At 54.3% G+C, this 19,451-nt stretch overlaps 1 protein-coding gene across 1 annotated transcript; it reads left to right on the top strand.

The window, feature by feature from the left end:
* The first annotated feature begins 380 nt into the window (after nt 1-380).
* Nucleotides 381-8,320, top strand: MRM1 (mitochondrial rRNA methyltransferase 1). The gene is made up of 5 exons (XM_066333540.1): nt 381-1,113; nt 3,093-3,186; nt 3,763-3,883; nt 7,507-7,626; nt 7,771-8,320. The coding sequence occupies exons 1-5, from the start codon at nt 440-442 to the stop codon at nt 7,818-7,820; spliced, it is 1,059 nt and encodes a 352-aa protein (XP_066189637.1). The 5' UTR covers nt 381-439; the 3' UTR covers nt 7,821-8,320.
* The last annotated feature ends 11,131 nt before the right edge of the window (nt 8,321-19,451 follow it).

Here is a 19,451-nt window from a genome sequence, read left to right on the forward strand (position 1 = left end):
TTCCCGGTTCCCGTTGTCTGTCCTGGGTCTGTGGGATGCTCTGTTCCCGGTTCCCGTTGTCTGTCCTGGGTCTGTGGGATGCTCTGTTCCCGGTTCCCGTTGTCTGTCCGGGGTCGCGGCCCTTCCCCGTTCCCGGGGTCTCCGTTTCCGTTGGTTCCGTCACTTCCGGGGCGGGGCCGCCGGAAGCGGAAGTGGCCCCGCGCGTGCCCGTGCGCGTGTTTGGGGGCTCCGTGCGCGTGCCCGCGGGTCCCCCGCGTGTCCCTGTCCCGGTCCGTGCCCCCCGGTATCTCCGCTCGGCCCGGTCCCTGTCCCGCCGGTATCTCAGCTCACCCCGGTCCCTGTCCCCCCGGTATCTCCGCTCGGCCCGGCCCGTGCCGGTTGCGGGGCGGGTGTTCCCCTCCCGCCGTGCCTGTGCCGCCCCCGGGCAGGATTCCCGGCCATGGAGCGGCCGCTGCTCCCCGGCCTGTGCCGGGCCCTGCGGCTGTGCCGGGCCGGGCTCCGGTTCCGCTCCACCCGCGGGGCCGAGGAAGGGGCTCCCCGGGGCCGCGACGCCCCCGCGGCCGCCCCGCAGGGCCCGGAGGCCGGCCGGGGGTCGCGGTCCGGCCGGGAGCTGTGGCGGGCACAGCGGGAGCTCCCGCGGGCCGGCACGGGGAAGGCGCCGCAGCGAAAAGCCGTGATGAGCCTGCCGAGGACTAAAGGCTCGGAGATCCTGTTCGGGATGGCCCCGTGCGGGCTGGCGCTGGCCGGGGCACGGAGAGCGCTGTTCCGGCTCTTCGTGAAGGAGCCGCGCGGAGGCTCGGGGCGGCCGCGGAGGGCGGAGCTGGCGCTGCAGGCCGCGGCCCGCGGGGTGCCCGTGCTGCACGTCCGCGGCCGGGCGCTGGACGCGCTGTGCTACGGCCGGCCGCACCAGGGAGTGTGTCTGGAGGCCGCCCCGCTGCCCTTCAGGAGCCTGCGGGACGCCGAGGAGCCGCCCCTGCCCCGCGGGGACGGCGGCGGGCCGCAGCCGCTGTGGCTGGTGCTGGAGCACATCCAGGACCCCATGAACCTGGGCGCCCTGCTGAGAGCAGCCTACTTCCTCGGCGTGGACAGAGTGGTGGCCACCCGCGGGAACAGGTACGGGACACGGGAACAGGTATGGGACACGGGAACAGGTATGGGACAGGGGAACAGGTATGGGACATGGGAACGGGTACGGGACACGGGAACGGGTATGGGACACGGGTATGGGACACGGGAACAGGTATGGGACACGGGAACAGGTATGGGACACGGGAACGGGTATGGGACACGGGAACGGGTATGGGCTATGGGAACAGGTACGGGACACGGGAACGGGTATGGGACACGGGACACGGGAACAGGTATGGGACACGGGAACAGGTACGGGACAGGGGAACAGGTATGGGCTATGGGAACAGGTATGGGACACGGGAACAGGTATGGGACACGGGAACAGGTATGGGACACGGGAACGGGTATGGGACACGGGACACGGGAACAGGTATGGGACACGGGAACAGGTACAGGTCACAGGAACAGGTATGGGACACGGGTATGGGACACAGGAACGGGTATGGGACACGGGACACGGGAACAGGTATGGGACACGGGAACAGGTATGGGACACGGGAACGGGTATGGGACACGGGAACGGGTATGGGACACGGGACACGGGAACAGGTATGGGACACGGGAACAGGTATGGGACACGGGAACGGGTATGGGACACGGGACACGGGAACAGGTATGGGACACGGGAACAGGTATGGGACACGGGAACAGGTATGGGACACGGGAACGGGTATGGGACACGGGACACGGGAACAGGTATGGGACACGGGAACGGGTACGGGACACGGGAACGGGTATGGGACACGGGAATGGGTATAGGACATGGGAACAGGTATGGGACACGGGAACAGGTATGGGCTATGGGAACAGGTACGGGACACGGGAACGGGTATGGGCCATGGGAACAGGTATGGGACACGAGAACGGGTATGGGACACGGGAACGGGTATGGGACACGGGAACGGGTATGGGACACGAGAACGGGTACGGGACACGGGAACGGGTATGGGACACGGGAACGGGTACGGGACACGGGAACGGGTATGGGACACGAGAACGGGTATGGGACACGGGAACGGGTATGGGACACGAGAACGGGTACGGGACACGGGAACGGGTACGGGACACGGGAACGGGTACGGGACACGGGAACGGGTACGGGACACGGGAACAGGTATGGGACAGGGGAACGGGTATGGGCTATGGGAACAGGTATGGGACACGGGAACGGGTACGGGACACGGGAACGGGTACGGGACACGGGAACAGGTATGGGACAGGGGAACGGGTATGGGCTATGGGAACAGGTATGGGACATGGGAACAGGTATGGGACACGGGAACGGGTATGGGACACGGGAACGGGTACGGGACACGGGAACAGGTATGGGACACGGGAACGGGTATGGGCTATGGGAACAGGTACGGGACACGGGAACAGGTATGGGACATGGGAACAGGTATGGGACACGGGAACGGGTATGGGACACGGGAACGGGTACGGGACACGGGAACGGGTACGGGACACGGGAACAGGTATGGGACACGGGAACAGGTATGGGACATGGGAACAGGTATGGGACACGGGAACGGGTATGGGACACGGGAACGGGTATGGGACACGGGAACGGGTATGGGACACGGGAACAGGTAAAGCTCCTCCAGCCCCTCTTTTCCTTCCCAGACAGGTTTCCAGGCTGCATCGCTCAGCTGTTGTTCAGAGAGGTTCCTGGGGCTGATGTGTAGGGCAGGATTTGGGGTGCTGCTGCCCCCAGGCAGGCTGTGGGGTGTGGGATCTCAGGCTCACCCTGGGCTCTTCTTGCTTTAACCCGTTCTGTGTTTCAGTTGTCCCACCTGTGACCCGTTTCCTGGGTTAATCCCAGAGCCCTCCTCTTTTCCATAGGAAAACACATCCCTAGTAACGAGTGGGTTTTGGAGGAGGGTTGCAGAGGCAAAATATGGAAGGACAGGAACAAAAATTCAGGATTTGTGTGACCCTTTTCCATTGTTTTCCCCTTGCAGCTGCCCCTTGACTCCTGTGGTGAGCAAAGCCAGCGCTGGAGCCATGGAGGTGTTTGATGTGTACAGCACAGATGACCTGCAGGGCTTTTTGAAGGTACAGTGAGACACTTTATTTTATTTTTTTCCTTCAAGAAAACTCAACCACCACACAGAGAGGAGGCCCAGGGGAAGGAGCTTTGGGTTATTTGCAGGGTCTGTGCTGGGCACTGCCCCATTCCATCGGGTAGGGAGACAGGGTGGCTATTTTTTCTGGAAGCTGGTGGCACCAGGAGAATCCTGTGGCTCTCGGTGTGTGGGGATTTGTCTCCTTTCTCCTCGGGGTGTTTGGCAGAGCAGCATCCCGGGGCCCAGGCACACGGTGGCAGCATTGGGCAGCCTTTGGAGCAGGGAATAGAGGAGGAACCAGGGCTGGGGGGAGCTGCTGGGAATCTTTTTACGTTTTCCTGATGCAGTGAGGTGAGAGAGGTAAAGGTAAAATTTAAGGGGTAAAATTCTTTTTTTTTTTTGCAGGTAAAAATTTAAGGGAGGCAAAAAAAAAAAACCCAACCCAAAAAACAACCCCTCCAGTCAGCTTAACTGAAAATGTAAATAAAAGAGTGTTTGCATACATGACTTCTATTCTTTCTAAGCTTGAATATTTGGCTGTTCTTGTTTTATTTCCCTTCTCTAGGCTAAAAGTGCAGAAGGCTGGGAAGTGGTGGGAACGGTCAGCAGGCCTAAGGACGTGGAAGGTGTTCCTGTCATCAGCTGCTCAGAATTCCAGTGGGACAAACCCCTTATTGTGGTGATAGGTATTTCCATTTCCAGAGCTGTGGGCTGGGTGAGGGTGCAGCTGTGAGGGGCGTGCTTCACTCCAGGGATTGTTCTAGGTCTGGAAAAGCAAAGCTGAGAGGGAATCATGGAATGGTCTGGCTGTGAGCAAAGCAGGGGCTGAGAGGAATGGGGAGAGCTGAGGGGGTTCCCAGTAGGAGCAGTCTGTGGATGCACAGAGAGTCCAGCAGCTGGGGAGGGTCTGGTGGCAGTTCTGGTGGCAGTTCTGGTGGCAGTTCTGGTGCCAGGGCAGCCACAGAGTGCTGTTTGCATCGTGTTCTGTGTTTTGATCCTGCCCTGGAGCCCCAGGTTTGGATTTTCTGTGGTGCTGAACCCCAAGCTGGGAGGGAGAGCCCTGGAGGTGTTTGCTCTTCCTGCACAGAGCTGCTCAGGGGGAGCTGTGCCACATTTCCCCTCGAAATCCAGGAATGTCTGGTCTGGGAAGAACCACAAGGGGCTGTTGCTGGGCTTTGTAACCACCCCTGGGAGCAGTCAGGGCACACCTGGCAGAGGGCAGGAGGCGCTGGCTGTGGAGCAGGAGCCCTGTTGGAGCAGTGGCTGCCTCTTCCCTGAGCACCTGAACAATTCCTGCAGGGAATTCTGCCCACTCTCACCTTTTGTAGGCACAGTTTGGACTTGTGCAGCCCTCCCAGAAGGTGGAGGCAAGGCGAGTAGCAGCTTTATGGCAGCTGGAGAAAGAAATTCCCCAGCTCCAGGAAAAGGAATGCAGCTCCAGGCACCTGTGTGTGGCTGTGCCATGTCCCCCACTCCGTGTCACCTGGCACAGGAGCTGGCTGGAGCTTTTTTCCACTTGGCAGTGGAGTCCTGCTGGCCAGGAGCCAGGCAGGGGCTGTAATCCTGCCCCGTGCCGGGGCCGCCTTGGCTCGGAGAACATTCCCTTTAATTAAAATGTTTATTGAACTCCTGGAAACACTCGACAAGACAACGCTGCGAAAATCTGGCATCTCTACAAGATGTGTGGAGCTGTATTCCAGGGGGAGCAGGGGGAGGCTGGCAGCTCTGCTGATTGCCCACAAAGAAATGCATCCCACAAACGGCGACAGCGGCCGCAGACAGGCAGGGGCTGCGAGCGGCAGCGGCGTCGTTACCTTGAGTTATGAGAGATTTCTCCAGGAAAAAAAAGCCCAAATATCCTTTTGTCAGGGGAGATTGGAGGCTGATTGGTAGATGCATGAGGAGAGCTCCCGGACCTTGCAGCAGTAATGATTTCAACTCTCTGCTGAGCACTAACTCTTGGCTGAAAAGAAAATTGAACATTACGGTCGTCTGATGCTGGGCTTGGTGGGAGAAACGTCCTGGATCTGAATATGGAGCATTGCTGCAGCTGCAGGGAGCAGCAGAGATAATTCAGCCTGGGATTGAGCTCCCTGGCACCACACAAATTGTCTTGTAAGTTAAGCATTTGCAGCCTCCAGTTCCTCCTCCTGGCATCCTGGCTGGCTTGGCAGAGAGTGATTTGGACAGTCCAGCTTAATGTTGTCTGCACTGGAGTCATTGCTGGAGGCGACAGACAGCTCAGACTGGGAGCCTGGTGCACACAGGAACAGATTGGGAGCACTTAGATGGCTGAGTAAGAAGAGTTTCTGGGTAATTTGTTCTTTTTAGACCTTCAGTCTTTAGCTGGGGTTTTAAGGCTCTTCACAGAGCTGGTGGTTTTATGGAGATGCTCGTTTTGCATATTTTTCTCCTGCTGGATCTGAATTCCCTGCTCTGGAAACTGCAATTGTGAGTGGTGTTAATTGTAAATGGGGCAGGAAATGTGTTTCATCATTTCCCCGAGCTCTGGGCTTTGAGCTCTGTCAGTCAGGGACAAAGCTGAGAGGTGGAAGTTCTGAAGTGGGGAGTGTTTTGTTCACCAGCCTAACCCGGGATTTAATCTGATCCAGTCAATGCTCCCTCCCTTGTGTCACACTGTGCAAGTCGTCCTGCCCTGGATTTATTGCTCCTAATTATTTTAAGCAGCCAGGGCCATAAAAAGCTTTGTAAAAGCTGGAGGCAAAATCAGTGCCTTTATTGGGAATTGTAAGACCCTTATCAGGGACAGGAGAGGGTTTCTCCAGGAGCCACTGCTGCTGTCCCAGTTGGAGAGTCCTGTGGGATTTTGAGAGGCTCAGGAGGCAAATACCACTGTGAGGTGTGCACAGCTTTCCCAGGATACTGTTTCTGGGCTGTTTAAGCATCCCTGGAGCAGTGGTGAGGAGACAGGCAGGGCCATGGGAGGCCTGGCTTTGATTCCTGGTGCCATGGCTGATTCCCTCTGGGAAGGTGATGCAGGCTGCATTCCCCAGAGCATCCTCTTCCTTACCCAAAGTGCATCCTAGATCAGCCCAGTAAAGCGTGAGGAATAAAAAAACCAGCTGGGAATGATGCCATGTGCCATCCCTGCGTGGTCAGAGGGGTCAGAACCCTGGCAGTGCCATCCCTGACCCGTGTGGGGCTCAGCCAGGTCAGGGCACGGCTGTGGGAGGGGAGCTTTGGCTGCCACATGCTGGCCCTGCGTGCCAGAGGTGTTTGGGATGAGCTGGCCAGCCCTGGAGCTGCCTGTGCTGCTCCAAATAACAAGGTGGAAGAATTCTTTGGGGAGCCAGGCGGGCTGGGAGGTCCGTGGCCCTCTGCATTTTCACCTGTCTGCACACAGCATTGCTTAAAGCCTCTCCCTTTCCATTTCCCTTTGTGACAGCGTGAGTCAAACAACTACTAATGACCTGGGATAGATTTCAACTCTGTTTCACCAGTGTATCAGCCCAAACATATCAGGGCTGCTGGCTGGTTTAACAACTAATCAATTGAAGCCTCTGGTTAAACTGTCTGCATGCACAAGTTGCACCCAGGCCGTGCTCTGTGTGTGTGTGTGCTGGGAAGGCTGGAGCTGTCCCTGGCAGCAGGAGCTGTCCCTGGCAGCAGGGATCAGGGAGTTGCTGGCCCAGGGCTGGCCTTTGTCCCAGTGCCATCAGGCTGAGCCCACGGGGAGCTCTGTGCTGGCACAGCAGCTGCTCCCTGTGGCATCTCTGTGCAGCTGTGTGGTGGCACAGAGATTCCTCAGATAGCACTTCAGGTGCTGGAGAACAGAGCCAGGGAGGGACGGGAAGGGAAGGGAAGGGGAGGGAAGGGAAGGGAGGGGAAGGGAAGGGAGGGGAAGGGAAGGGAAGGGAAGGGAAGGGAAGGGAAGGGAAGGGAAGGGAAGGGAAGGGAAGGGAAGGGAAGGGAAGGAAAGGAAAGGAAAGGAAAGGAAAGGAAAGGAAAGGAAAGGAAAGGAAGGAAAGGAAAGGAAAGGAAAGGAAAGGAAAGGAAAGGAAAGGAAAGGAAAGGAAAGGAAAGGAAAGGAAAGGAAAGGAAAGGAAAGGAAAGGAAAGGAAATAAGAAGGAAGGAGGGAAGAAGGAAGGAGGGAAGGGAGGAAGGAGGGAAGGGAGGAAGGAAGGTTGGTTTTTGGCTCCCCTCTGGTGCCTCAGTGGCTCTGTGAGGTGGCTGAGCTCAGGAAGGGAGCGTCAGAGAGACCGAGCAGGAGCAAGAACTGCACAGGGGAGAGGGAGAGGAGGTGGCAGTGCTGGGAGCTGAGCTGAGCAGTGTGTGTGTGTCCTGCAGGCAGTGAAGGGGAGGGGCTGTCCCTGGAGACTCAGCTGCAGTGCCAGAAGATGTTGGCCATCCCCCCTGGCAGGGCCCTGCACCCCGGCATCGACTCCCTCAACGTCTCTGTGGCTGCAGGTGAGAGCAGCTCTGAGCACCAGGGCACCAAAGCCCCACCTCTGCATCCAACAGTCAAACATCCAGGCCCACTGGATGGTTTTCTTGTGGTTTGAAGGGGAAAAAAAAATCCCTTCATATTTATTTATTTTTGCTTTCTTACAGGTATCCTCCTGCACTCCATCTGCAGCCAGAAACGGAGGCATGGAGATTGAAATCTTTATTTGGTGGAGGAAGCTGCTCGGTGTGGGTGTGGAAATGCTCCTCCCAGGGTCTCCACCATCACTGGGAATTCCAGGGAGAACCCCAGTGACCTGAGCTGCATTTTGGCTGCTGCAGAAGCCACCAGATCCCTGGCTTAACACCAAAGGCAGACACCTGGTGTCATAGGTAACACCTGGAGGAAGGCAGACTGGTCTGGGAGCAGCCAGGTTTGGCAGGAAAACCCCCAGGGACAGCTGCCAGCACTGGGGACTTTGTGCATCACTTGGACTGTGGGGACAATTTGGGGTGTGGGTGAAAATGCCACTGAAAGTGCATTTTGTGCCCTCCCCCTGGGCAGCAGCTGCTGAGTGCCAGCTGTGCTTGGGAGCCACTGGAGCTGCTTTTTGTGTGTTTGGTTGTAAAGCAGGTGTGCAGCCCTGCCCTGGGCTGGCAAACAGCTGGAGCAGGGGGGAAAAGGCAGCCCGTGGCAATAAAGCTTTTGTAAAGATTGGTTGTAGACTCAAATCAATCCGTTTTGTGTCATAAAAATATCCAGAGTGTGGTTAAGGCCCTCAGGTGGGAAGAGAGATCTGGAGCTTGGTTCCTTCTGGGGAAGTTTCCTTTCCAAGCTGGGCTGATCCTACAGGAGGCTCAAGTGCCCCAGGACCAGTGTCCTGCTGATGGCACTGGGCTTCATTTGCAACCATCCTGCTTGAAAAACCAGGCTGGCTAGATTACTGAGAGCCAAAAGAATGTTATCACTTAGCACCTTAATTATTTTATTTAGCTACCGTGGCCCTTTGCATAGGATTCCTCATTAACACTTAATTTACAGTGCCCTTTAGGGATAATTTCAAACAATTCCGCTCAGTCTTCCCCCTCCCCTCTTCCAAATGAATAAGTAAATCACTCTGAGTGACTAATTAGGACTTTCCTTGGAGCAGAATGAAGTCTGTAAACCTTGGGCTGTGGCTGTGGGGGTGTCCCCTGGGTGTCCCGGGTCTGGCTGGTGACACTGGGGACGCTGCAGGTGCCTGTGATGTGGGACAGGACACGGAGCTCTGAAAGGTGTCCAGGGCTCCCTTCTGTGGCTGTGATGGAGAGGAGGGTGCCTGAGGTGGGGACACATCCCCTGAGCTGTGTCCTGAGGGAAAGGACAAATCCCAAATCCCTCTGAAACGACAGGGCTGTGTTACCACATCCACAGGGAGCTGAAGAACCCTGAGCCGGTACCTTGTGGTGCATTTTAGGGGGGTTGATTTTGGCCTGTTTTTTTCTGGTTCAAAGCTGGAAGGAAAAGGCTCCAGCCCCGTGGAGCTGCTCAGCAGCCGAGGGTGCCCCAGCAGAGGGTGCCCGTGGCTCAGCTTTGCTCATTTTCCAGAGGAAAGATTCCAAGGATTCAGCACTTGGCTGACTGAACCCTTCCTCCGGAGCAGCAGGGATCAGGGTAAAGCCATTTCTTCATTCTTGACCTCCAGGTAAGTGTGTTTGTTCCCCATCTCACAGGAACTGCCCTTTCTCCCTTTTTATTTTGGTGTTTTTGTTGTTTTTTGTTTTTGAAGTTGGTCCCAGCAGTGGGGAGGCACATCCTGGGAAATCTGGGCTCTGTCAGGCTGCCCTTGGCCATCTGCTCAGCCCCTCTCAGCAGGAGGCAGCTGAGGAGCCCAGCTCCTGAAAAGGCTCCCAAAAAAACCTCTGGAGCTCCTTGTCCATCGGAGTGGGAGGAGAAGCTCCTGCTTGCCCATCACCACTGCCCTGTGAATTCCCCACTCCTGTGCCCACGGAGCACCTTGATTTGGCACTGGGGCATCACACAAGGCTTTTGGGGAGTTCCCTGAGCTTGAATTTTAGGATTTGAGTGCATAACTCGGGCTGCAGCTCGGACTTTGGTGCTTGTGAGGGCGCTGGATCCCACTCTGGGTGGCCATCTGCTGTTCCCACTGATCCCATTTCCCTCTGTGCCCGTTTTATTCCACTGGGATGCACCTGCAGTGACTCCTGGGTGGAGCTGAGGCTTTGTCCTCCTGCCCCAGCCCCATCCTGAGACTCTGAGGAGCGTGGGGACCTCTGCACTCTCCCACCTTTGGAGCTGGAGCTTTGTGCTGTGCCATTTGCCCCCGATCTAATAAATGCAATCCATTAATTGGATCATTGCCTGCTTCTCCAGTTAATTTCCTGGATATTTTTAAATGTTAAAATGTAGTTTTTATAGTCTTTCATTATATTTTAGCCTTAAGCTCGACTATAATCGTGCCTGTAATGTAACTGTAAAAAACTCCCAGCTTTATATCATAAAGGGGGACATTAATTGTCATTTTTTGTGTACATCAGCAAGATCAAAACACGTTTCCTGATTACTTCTGTTTGTACATAGAGTCTCTTTGATATTTAGATATGAATAAAGTGTGTGTGTGTGTAATTTGAAAGTCAATTCTTCCCTCCCTGCTGCTTGTCAGGATTCCTTTCAGAGGCTTATTTACCAAATTGATTTTAAAATTTACTAATTGCCCTTCCAGAATGATTTCTCAATAATCAAAGTGTCTCTAAGCACAGTGGCAAAATATTTGTCCTCCTTGATTCAGAAGATGAGTTGAGTGCTGGCAGTGCCTTATCTTCAGCCAGGGGAGAACACAAATCTTCCCAACTCCCAAAATCCACCCTGGAGAGCTTGAGCTGGGAGAGCAGCTCAGCTCCTGCCCCACAGTTCCCTCTTGTGACACCTCAGGGTGTCACCAGGGCTGGAAAAATCCCACTGCACCCCTTCCAAGGAGTGAAAAAATCCCATTGCACCCCATCCAAGGAGTGAAAAAATCCCGTTCCACCCCATCCAAGGAGTGAAAAAATCCCATTCCACCCAATTCATCGCTGGGTCCCAGTGATATTTTGGAGGCTGGAATGGCTCTGGGACAGGGGACACATTTCCTTCTCCAAAACCCAGGCTGGTGGCAGGAGAAGGGAGCAGCCTGGGGTGCTGCTGGGATTGGGAATGCTGCTGGGGCTGGGAATGCTGCTGGGATTGGGAATGCTGCTGGAGTTGGGAATGCTGCTGGAGCTGGAATGTTGGTGGGGCTGGGAATGCTGCTGGGATTGGGAATGCTGCTGGAATGGGAATGCTGCTGGAGTTGGGAATGCTGCTGGGATGGGGATGCTGGAGCTGGGAATGTTGGGGCTGGGAATGCTGGAGCTGGGAATGCTGCTGGAGCTGGGAATTGCTGGAGCTAGGAATTTTCCTGGAGCTGGGAATTTTCCTGGAGCTGGGAATTTTCCTGGAGCTGGGAATGTTGCCCACGGGGCACCTCCGGAAGGCGCAGGCCCGATCCCGGTTTGTAAATGTAATCAACCTCGAGGTCTTGTTACTTCCACAGGTGCAATTAACATCACCATCTGCTAATCCGTGATTAACGATGTTTGCAAATACGCTACAACACACTCAGATGTGCTGGCACTCTTCGGGCTTTGTGGTTTATTTTTTTTTCCCTTTGTTTTCCTTCATCCCTGCTCCAGCGCAGGAGGGATCGCCCCACCATTAATCCACAGACATTTTGCATTTTATTTTTTTTCCCCCCCCCGTATTTAAAAGTGCTGTTAAAACTCCAAACCAGCTGCAGGAATGCCGAGTTCAAATCAGGAGGTCAGTGCTGCTAAATGGGATTTAATTGCACGGGGGTTGAGGTGTACAAACTGAGGGATTTGAATAATAAAACTTTGTGGGGAGCAACATATGGTGCAGTTTAAAGTAAATTTTTATCGATCATCCCACAGCTGATGTGTTAATGGGATGGCAGCCTTGGCTTTGGGTTTGAGAGCGACGTGGAGTTTTAATAATGTCACACAGGAATATTGTGGAGGGGTTTATAATTTAAAATAATAATAATAATAAAAAAGAGAGTGTTTTCTATTAACTGCTGCCCTCTTTTCCAGGAGAGAGGAATACATTACAAGGCTGCTGTGTGTCCTCCAGATCTAGGTTACATGTAATTGCTCAGTAATTGGTAGAACCATGTAAAAGCCATGGTATTTGCCAGTAAACCCCCCTAAGTTACCATGAAATTGAAGTGTGATATTTATTCTCTACAAATCCGCCTGCCCAAACGCTCTGTGGGATCTGTTGGTCAGGGCAGAGGGGTTCCTGCAGGAAGGAGGATCCTTGAACCTCCTTGGCCTTCAGCCTCGGGGTTATCCACAGGATCCTGGGATGGTTTGGGCTGGGGAGGGACCTCAAAGCTCCTCTCATTCCTCCCTTTATCCCAGCCTGGCCACAGCTGCTCTGGGCACCCTGTGCCAGCCTCACAGGGGAGGATTTCTTCCTCACATCCCATCTAAATGACAGCTATTAATAATCTAATATATATATATTAGAAGTAATAATAATTATCTAATAACCCTCTAATTGTTCCAGCTGTTTCAAGGCCCAGCTCAACATAATGGAGGTTTGAAGTTCTGGTGTTTTCCATGGGCAGGGAACAGTTAATTACACTAATGATGTTTTTTGGAGCCTTTGGGGATGAAATATTTCTCAGTACGCTGGGGATGCCTCCGTGGGTCACCTGTATTTTATCTTCTTGTTAAGCAGGACATCCAAAACTGTTCCCAGCCTGGCAGTTTCCATGATTTAACCATGACTCTGGAGTGGAGAGCTCCAGCCCTCACTTGGAGGAGCCTCCTCGGGAATTTTTCCCTCCCAGTGATGTCAGTGATGGCTCCTGGGCACTGGTTGGAGCAGAGCAGCAGCGATTTCCTGGGCTGTGATCAGGAGTTTTACACTTTAAAACTCTGACAGTGTGCTGGGGCTTGATGCAAAGTCAAACCTGCCAAGTCTGGAGGTTTGTGGCTGGCCTGGTTTAGGAGCTGGGCAGTGATGTGACCGCACATCCCCTGGGTGCAGCACACCTGGGCCACACGTGGGGCAAAGTTTGGGATGGTGCCACATGTTCTGTGTGCCTGATGGAGCCACAGCAGGGACAGCCACCCCTTTTCCACAGGGATCATTCCACAGGGCAGCACTTTGGGGTGAATTGGGCAGGTTTCCTCCCTGCTCTGGCACAGCCTCATCCCTGCCTGCTGAGGATGGAGCCACAAAACCTCCTCGGGGTGAGCACCTGAGTGCCCAGGGAGCTCAGGAAGTGGGGAAGAGTGAAAGGAGAGGGGGATGCAGGAGTGGCTGAATTCCCTGGCAGGATAAGGAGGTGTTGGGGCTGCCTCACAGCTTTGGCAGCCCTCATTAGCACCTCCCAGCCAGGCACAGCTCATTCCAAGTGCATCCCAAGCCTTCTGCTGGAGATTGCATCCCTGCCTCATATGCATTTTTATATAAACAAGGGTACTAAATGGCCTTTCACTTCCCTCTGTAATGTCTTTTTTAATGGAAGGTCCTGAATTAAGAACATATATATATGACTCGAAGAATTTTCTAAGTGATATTGAAAACCTATTGTAGAGTAGGATTTCTCCTTGCAAAATTATTTTAATGAGGTTCCAGTTTATTTTCTGGCTATATTTTACTTATTTAATCCTCCAGAGGGGCTTTTCAGAGGCAGCATCTCATTTTCAATGCAACTATTCTTAACATTAGGGAAAACTACCTTTCTGAAATGCATGAAGGGGAAAAAAAAACCCCGAACCAGAGGAAGATGTACGAGATAAGAATAAACTTGAAAAGCTTTGAGGTGGTTTATGGCTTCTCTGGAAAGAATAACAGTTCATGTATTTTTGTTATGGTGTGGTTTAATGATGCTTGCAGAAAAAAGATAAGGTAGGAATGGAAATATAAAATTAAACCAGCAAAGTGAATGTGATTATTTTAGTTACCAGTATTACCTGGGGAAAACGCTCAGGGGGTTTTTTTATCTAGACTAAATATTTGCTTTTCTGAGAGGAAAGGGCCCTCAGCCTCTCCTGTGGCCCAGAGGGAGGATGAGGAGGGAAGGAGCCCTGGCTGTGCCAGTGCTGGTGTCCTGGGAATGGGATTGGCACGGGGCTGTGCCAGGGATGAGGATGAGATGAGCCCAGAAGGGATTTTCCAGCCTGAGTGTGCCCTGAGCAGGGTGGGGAGCAGTGGGACAGTGGGATGTGTGCACTCAGCACGGGCCTGAGAGTCCTGGATCCTTCCGTGGGGTCTAGGAATGGCTGATTCCCTGGGAGGCGTCATCCCACCCCATTATCCCATCCCATTATTCCAATATCCCACCCTATTATCCCAATATCCCAATATCCCACCCTATTATCCCAATATCCCAATATCCCATCCCAATACCCCACCCCATTATCCCATCCCATTATCCCAATATCTCAATATCTCAATATCCCATCATCCCATCCCAATATCCCACCCCATTATCCCATCCCAATATCCAAATATCCCAATATCCCATCATCCCATCCCAATATCCCATTATCCCAATATCCCATCCCATCATCCCATCCTATTATCCCACTCTCCCATCCCACTATCCCATCCCCTCCCTGTCTCTGCACTCCCAGGACTCCCCCAGCAAACCCCTCAAAGTCTGGAACAGCCCCAGGCCAGGAGCTCTTGTTCTCCCTGAGCAGCTCCGTGTTCCCAGGGATGGAGCAGGTGGGTGAGGGACCAACAGGATCAGCCCAGTTTGAGTCACCTCTGGCACAGGAGGCTCCTGAGATTCCCCCTCCAGCCCCCGGGTCACGGGAGGCAAACCTGAACTGAGCCTGCTGTGTGGCCTTCAGCCTCCCTGGGTAGTGCATTTTTCAATTTCTTCCACGAATCCAGAAGAGCAAAAAGTTTGTTTATAATTAAAATACTTGGAGGTTTATACTTTAATTCCAATAGCTGAAAAGAAGCAGTTTCTATGTAGGTTTCTTCACTACTCGAATCTAAACCAGATTATTATGTAAATTTTCTCGATCCTAAATTCATTACAATATTCAATTTCAGGAAATGCTCTTGACCATCTGCTGCTGCTCCAAGAAATGAGTCTTGGAGATTGTTTACTACCAGAAATGTTGTAGGTATTGAGGGCAAGGGCAATGTTCTGATTCCTGAGCCTGGTTATTTAACCTGGAGTGCTGAGGCCACGAGCCCGGTTGGGAAGTGCATCAACAACAGCAGCAGCTCCTCCTCTGGCCCTGTCCTGGTGTCACCCTCTCCAGGAGGAGAAGCTCCAGTCCTTCTCTGGTGCCTTCAGTTTTAATTTCATGTATTCCAGGTTCTGGGGTGCCCAGGGGTGAGCTCACATCAGCTCTGCACACAGCAGGGACACAAAACAAATCCTCCTCCTGCTGCACACCAAGGACAACTTCCAGCACAACCCAGGGTGGGCTGGAGGGAGGAACAAGGCTGGGACCTCACAGCCTGGGGCTGGAATGGGACAGTTAAACCCCAGTGTGCAAATGGACCAAAACTTAGAAAAGTGTGAGACTTGGTGACCAGTGGTCCATTTTGTGTCCATTTTGTGACCATTTTGTGTCCATTTTGTGTTCATTTTGTGACCATTCTTAGCCCACCTTGGGTGCAGCCCTGGCCAGGTTCTTGTCCTGCCCAAGATGTGTCCTGGAGGCCTTTCAATAAATCCCTACTTTATTCTCTGCCTCTGTCCAGGCTCTGTTCCAGCTCAGCCCTCCCGAGGCACCACTGCTGCTCCTGGGGGATGCAGTCTGGATGAAACTCCTGCTCTCCACAAAAGTGCTTGGAGACCCCTGGCATGGAGAACACCTGGAAAGTCCAATTTGGTGCTGGTTGTCACCTCCAAACGTGCCCAGAGGAGCCTGATGCCGACCCAGCCTTCACCGTGGGTGATGAGGATGAGGAGCAGAAGTCCCCAAGAGCCCTGCCGAGCTTGAACCTGGTTTTAATCTGTTTTTCCCCGTGTGTTTCCCTGGCAGAGCTCTGTCCCAGGTGCAGCAGAGGGAACTCCGGGGCAGTGACAGTGACAGTGACTGAAAGGAGCTGCTGTCCCCAGCCTTGGGGGCGGCTCCGTGAGGAAGAGGAGGAGGAGGAAGAACATGTTCAGTTCATTTCCCTTCCTTCACAGCACTCCCTGCTGCCCATCCACGGGGCCGGGGCCGTTCCTGCCCTGACCCTGGGAAGGATGGAAGGGAAGGGGACGGGAGGGAAGGTGGCCAGAGCATCCCCGGAGTGTTTGTCCATCCCCAGTTCCTGGCAGATTTGGGAAGACGAGGGGTCATCCTGGGGGAGCAGCCTTGGGAAGGGCGCTGGGGCAGGGGCTGTGCCCAGGAGGTGCCCAGGAGGGGCAGCTGAGCTGATTTTGGGGTCTGGCAGCTCCTGGAGGAGCCTCTGCCAAGGGCTCCTGGCACAGCTCTGAGAGCAGGGCACGGGGTAACCTCAGAGCAGGGCATGGAGTAACCTCGGAGCAGGGCACGGAGTAACCTCAGAGCAGGGCACGGAGTAACCTCGGAGCAGGGCACGGAGTAACCTCAGAGCAGGGCATGGAGTAACCTCGGAGCAGGGTATGGAGTAACCTCAGAGCAGGGCACGGAGTAACCTCAGAGCAGGGCACGGAGTAACCTCGGAGCAGGGCACGGAGTAACCTCGGAGCAGGGTATGGAGTAACCTCGGAGCAGGGCACGGAGTAACCTCGGAGCAGGGCACGGAGTAACCTCGGAGCTGGGTATGGAGTAACCTCAGAGCAGGGCATGGAGTAACCTCGGAGCAGGGCACGGAGTAACCTCAGAGCAGGGCACGGGGTAACCTCAGAGCAGGGCATGGAGTAACCTCAGAGCAGGGCACGGGGTAACCTCAGAGCAGGGCACGGAGTAACCTCGGAGCAGGGCATGGAGTAACCTGGAGCAGGCCCCCGGTGGGTTTTAGCAGCCCTGCTTTCACCACAAGGCCTGTCTGTACCCTCAGCAGCCCGCAGGAAGGGATTGGGAGTGGTTCAGCAGGGCTCGGATGAGTATTGGAACATGGAGTGTGATGGGGAGAGGGATTTCTTCCTCTTCTGTGTCTGTGGATAAACTGAAAACCGGAGTTTATCTGGAGCTGTCCCAGGCTCCAGCATCCAAACCCAGCCAGCATTAATCTCTTTATTTCCCCTCCTTCAGGGAAATTTTAACTCCTCCCCTGCTGCTGAGTGGATCCTCAGGTGCTGATCAGTGAGACAGAGGGGAATGAACCGCCCAGCCCTGCCCCTTCCCCAGCTCAAAGCCACTGAAGGATTCCAGGAAAGCCTAAAAAAGGTACAAATTTGCCTTCAAATGCTGCTGCTGCTGCTGGGGGGCTGGTTAAGTGGGGTGCAAGGGGTGGTGTAGGCACCTTGTGTCTCTCCCTTCCCATTCCCCTCTCAGAGAGGTTTTGGCTTTGGGGACAGGGACCAAACGTGGTCTCACATCCCTTTGGGTTGTCCAGCACGGGATCCCATCATTCCCCCCGGGATGTCCCAATCCCCGGGGCTGAGGGGATGAGGAGGGTGGCTGTCACTCGGGGGGGACACACGGGGACACCACCCTGGCCTTTGTGTGCCTGTGCCAAACAGATGGGGACAAACCCGAGTTCGATCTCCCCGAGAGCGCCTGGGGAATATCGCCAACTAATTATAGAAAACAGAAGATGCTCTCCCCTCCTCTCGCGGTTTTTTTGATAAACAGTGTCTCCTCTCCACAGCTGAGTATTTAATTAGTGTTGATTGTTGTTCCCCGTGTTCAATAACCACTCATCAGGAGGGGGCTGTCCGCTGGGGCAGTGTGGCCTGGAGCACAGCCCAGCCCAGGGTGTTCATAATTAAGGATGCAATTTATTTGAGCAAGTCATGTGTGCAGCACCCTGTGTTTTAGGTTAATTTTCAAGGTTAAAGGGGGGAAAAAAAACAAACCCACCAACAAACCCCAACTAAACCCAAGTCACTTTGGAGGGTGAGGAGAGACGGCTGGAAACTCAGTGGGGAAAAGTGCAGGGAGGGATAAACATCTAAAGAAATCTCTGTGTGTGCGTACAGACATGCAGGAGACACCCAGAGCTCTGTGTGTGCATGTGAACGCTCCCATGGGAGAGCTCTGGGTGCTTCCCATCCTCTTTTCCTTACACCCAGGGTCTGTTTGGGCTGGAAAATGCCAAAGGCCACGTGGAGCCAGGCTCTCCAAAGGCTCCGTAGGAAACAGGTGGAATAACAGTGTGAAAGCAGCTTTTTTCCCTGCCTCAGCTTTGCCTGTGTTCACCTGAGGAACCACAAGGAGTGTCCCTGTGTGGATCTCAGGCAGGGCTTTGCTTTCCAAGCTCCTCCTGGGTCACTCTGTTTGGGGGGAAGAACAAACCCCGGGAGCCACAGGCAGCTCTGGAGGTGCAGGATGAGCTGGGACAAGAGTTTTTCTCTCTTCTCTTTTCCCACTGACCGCCTCCCGTGTGCAGCCTGCACCGATGTCCTGAGCAGGGAGGGGAGGAGCATCCCTGCCCTGGGGACGTGGCAGTCCCCTCCCAGAGTTTTGGGGACACTTCTCTGGGTCCCCCCTGGCACCAGGAGCTTTAAGCCAGGGGGAAGGAGGAGAAGCTTTGGGGACAATCCTGTGTCCTGCTGCCGTGGGGAGGGGACAGCAGGGAAAAAAAACCCACTGAATTTGCAGATTGGTGTTTTTTCTCTATCTCCATTTCCACGTTCCACCCAGGGAACCAGGCACAGGGTGACAGTGCCTGGGTGTCCCCAGCTCTGGGGACAGCTCTGCTGGGTGGCACAGAGCCCTGTGGGGAGCAGCTGAAGGGTTAAAGGGATGCAGAGGTCACTCCCTGGAGCTCTCCCCGGCCCATCAATATATTGAATATCCGCTAATCTGGATCAGCGGGGTGTGGGGATGACCCGGGGACAGGGGACAGCTCCCTGCCCTGTCCCTGCTGAGGGAGGGGAGGGCTCCGGGGGCTGCCTGGGGCAGGGCTGGCCCAGGGATGGGGGACATGGGACAGTGTCCTCAGCCCTGTCACTCCCTGGGCACAGCCTGACCCACATCACACTCCTGAACGTGTGAAAACCAGGGAAACAAACCCAAAAAGGGAGAAAATCCCAAAGATTGCTCCATCCCTTCCTCCTGAGGGGGACCTCCAGGCTGTGTCCTGACCACGGCCACCAGTGCCACCCACACGTGTCCCCAGTGCCACCAGTGCCAGGGGGGTGCATCCCACACCCATCCCACAGCCCTTGGGAACACCGGAGAGAGAGAGGCCAGATTTATTGCAGGAGGAGATGCATTTAGGCTCAAGGCAGCTCAGTTGTGTTAATTATGAAAATCTAAAGATAATCTATATTTAATGTCAAATTTTTTTTCCCTCAAATTCGCTAAAGAAGGAGGAGAATGTGTGCACATGATGACATTTAAATGAAGAACAAGGTGCAATTAAACTCCGAAACCTACAGCAGACTAATTGGGGAGAGGATGACAAATATAGTTATCATCAGCAACTAATTAGGGCCCTGCTTTAGCTTTTCCCTGCTTGATTAATCTTGACTAGGTGTTAATAAGTTCCGTGGGCCCGGGCTGCAGTTGGGGACAGGCTGTTGGTGCCTGGCGTGGAGGGACTTAACCCTGTGCCAGGAGGGAGGTCAGACCACAGGGAATGTCGGTGAAGGGGCTCGGATTTGGTTTTGGAGAGCAGATTTGGGTGGGATTGTCCCCACCGAGCCTGGGAGGAGGAAAATGAAAGAGGAGGAGGAAAATGAAAGAGGAAG

This window comes from Sylvia atricapilla, chromosome 20, assembly GCF_009819655.1.
Source record: "Sylvia atricapilla isolate bSylAtr1 chromosome 20, bSylAtr1.pri, whole genome shotgun sequence".
NCBI lineage: Eukaryota > Metazoa > Chordata > Aves > Passeriformes > Sylviidae > Sylvia > Sylvia atricapilla.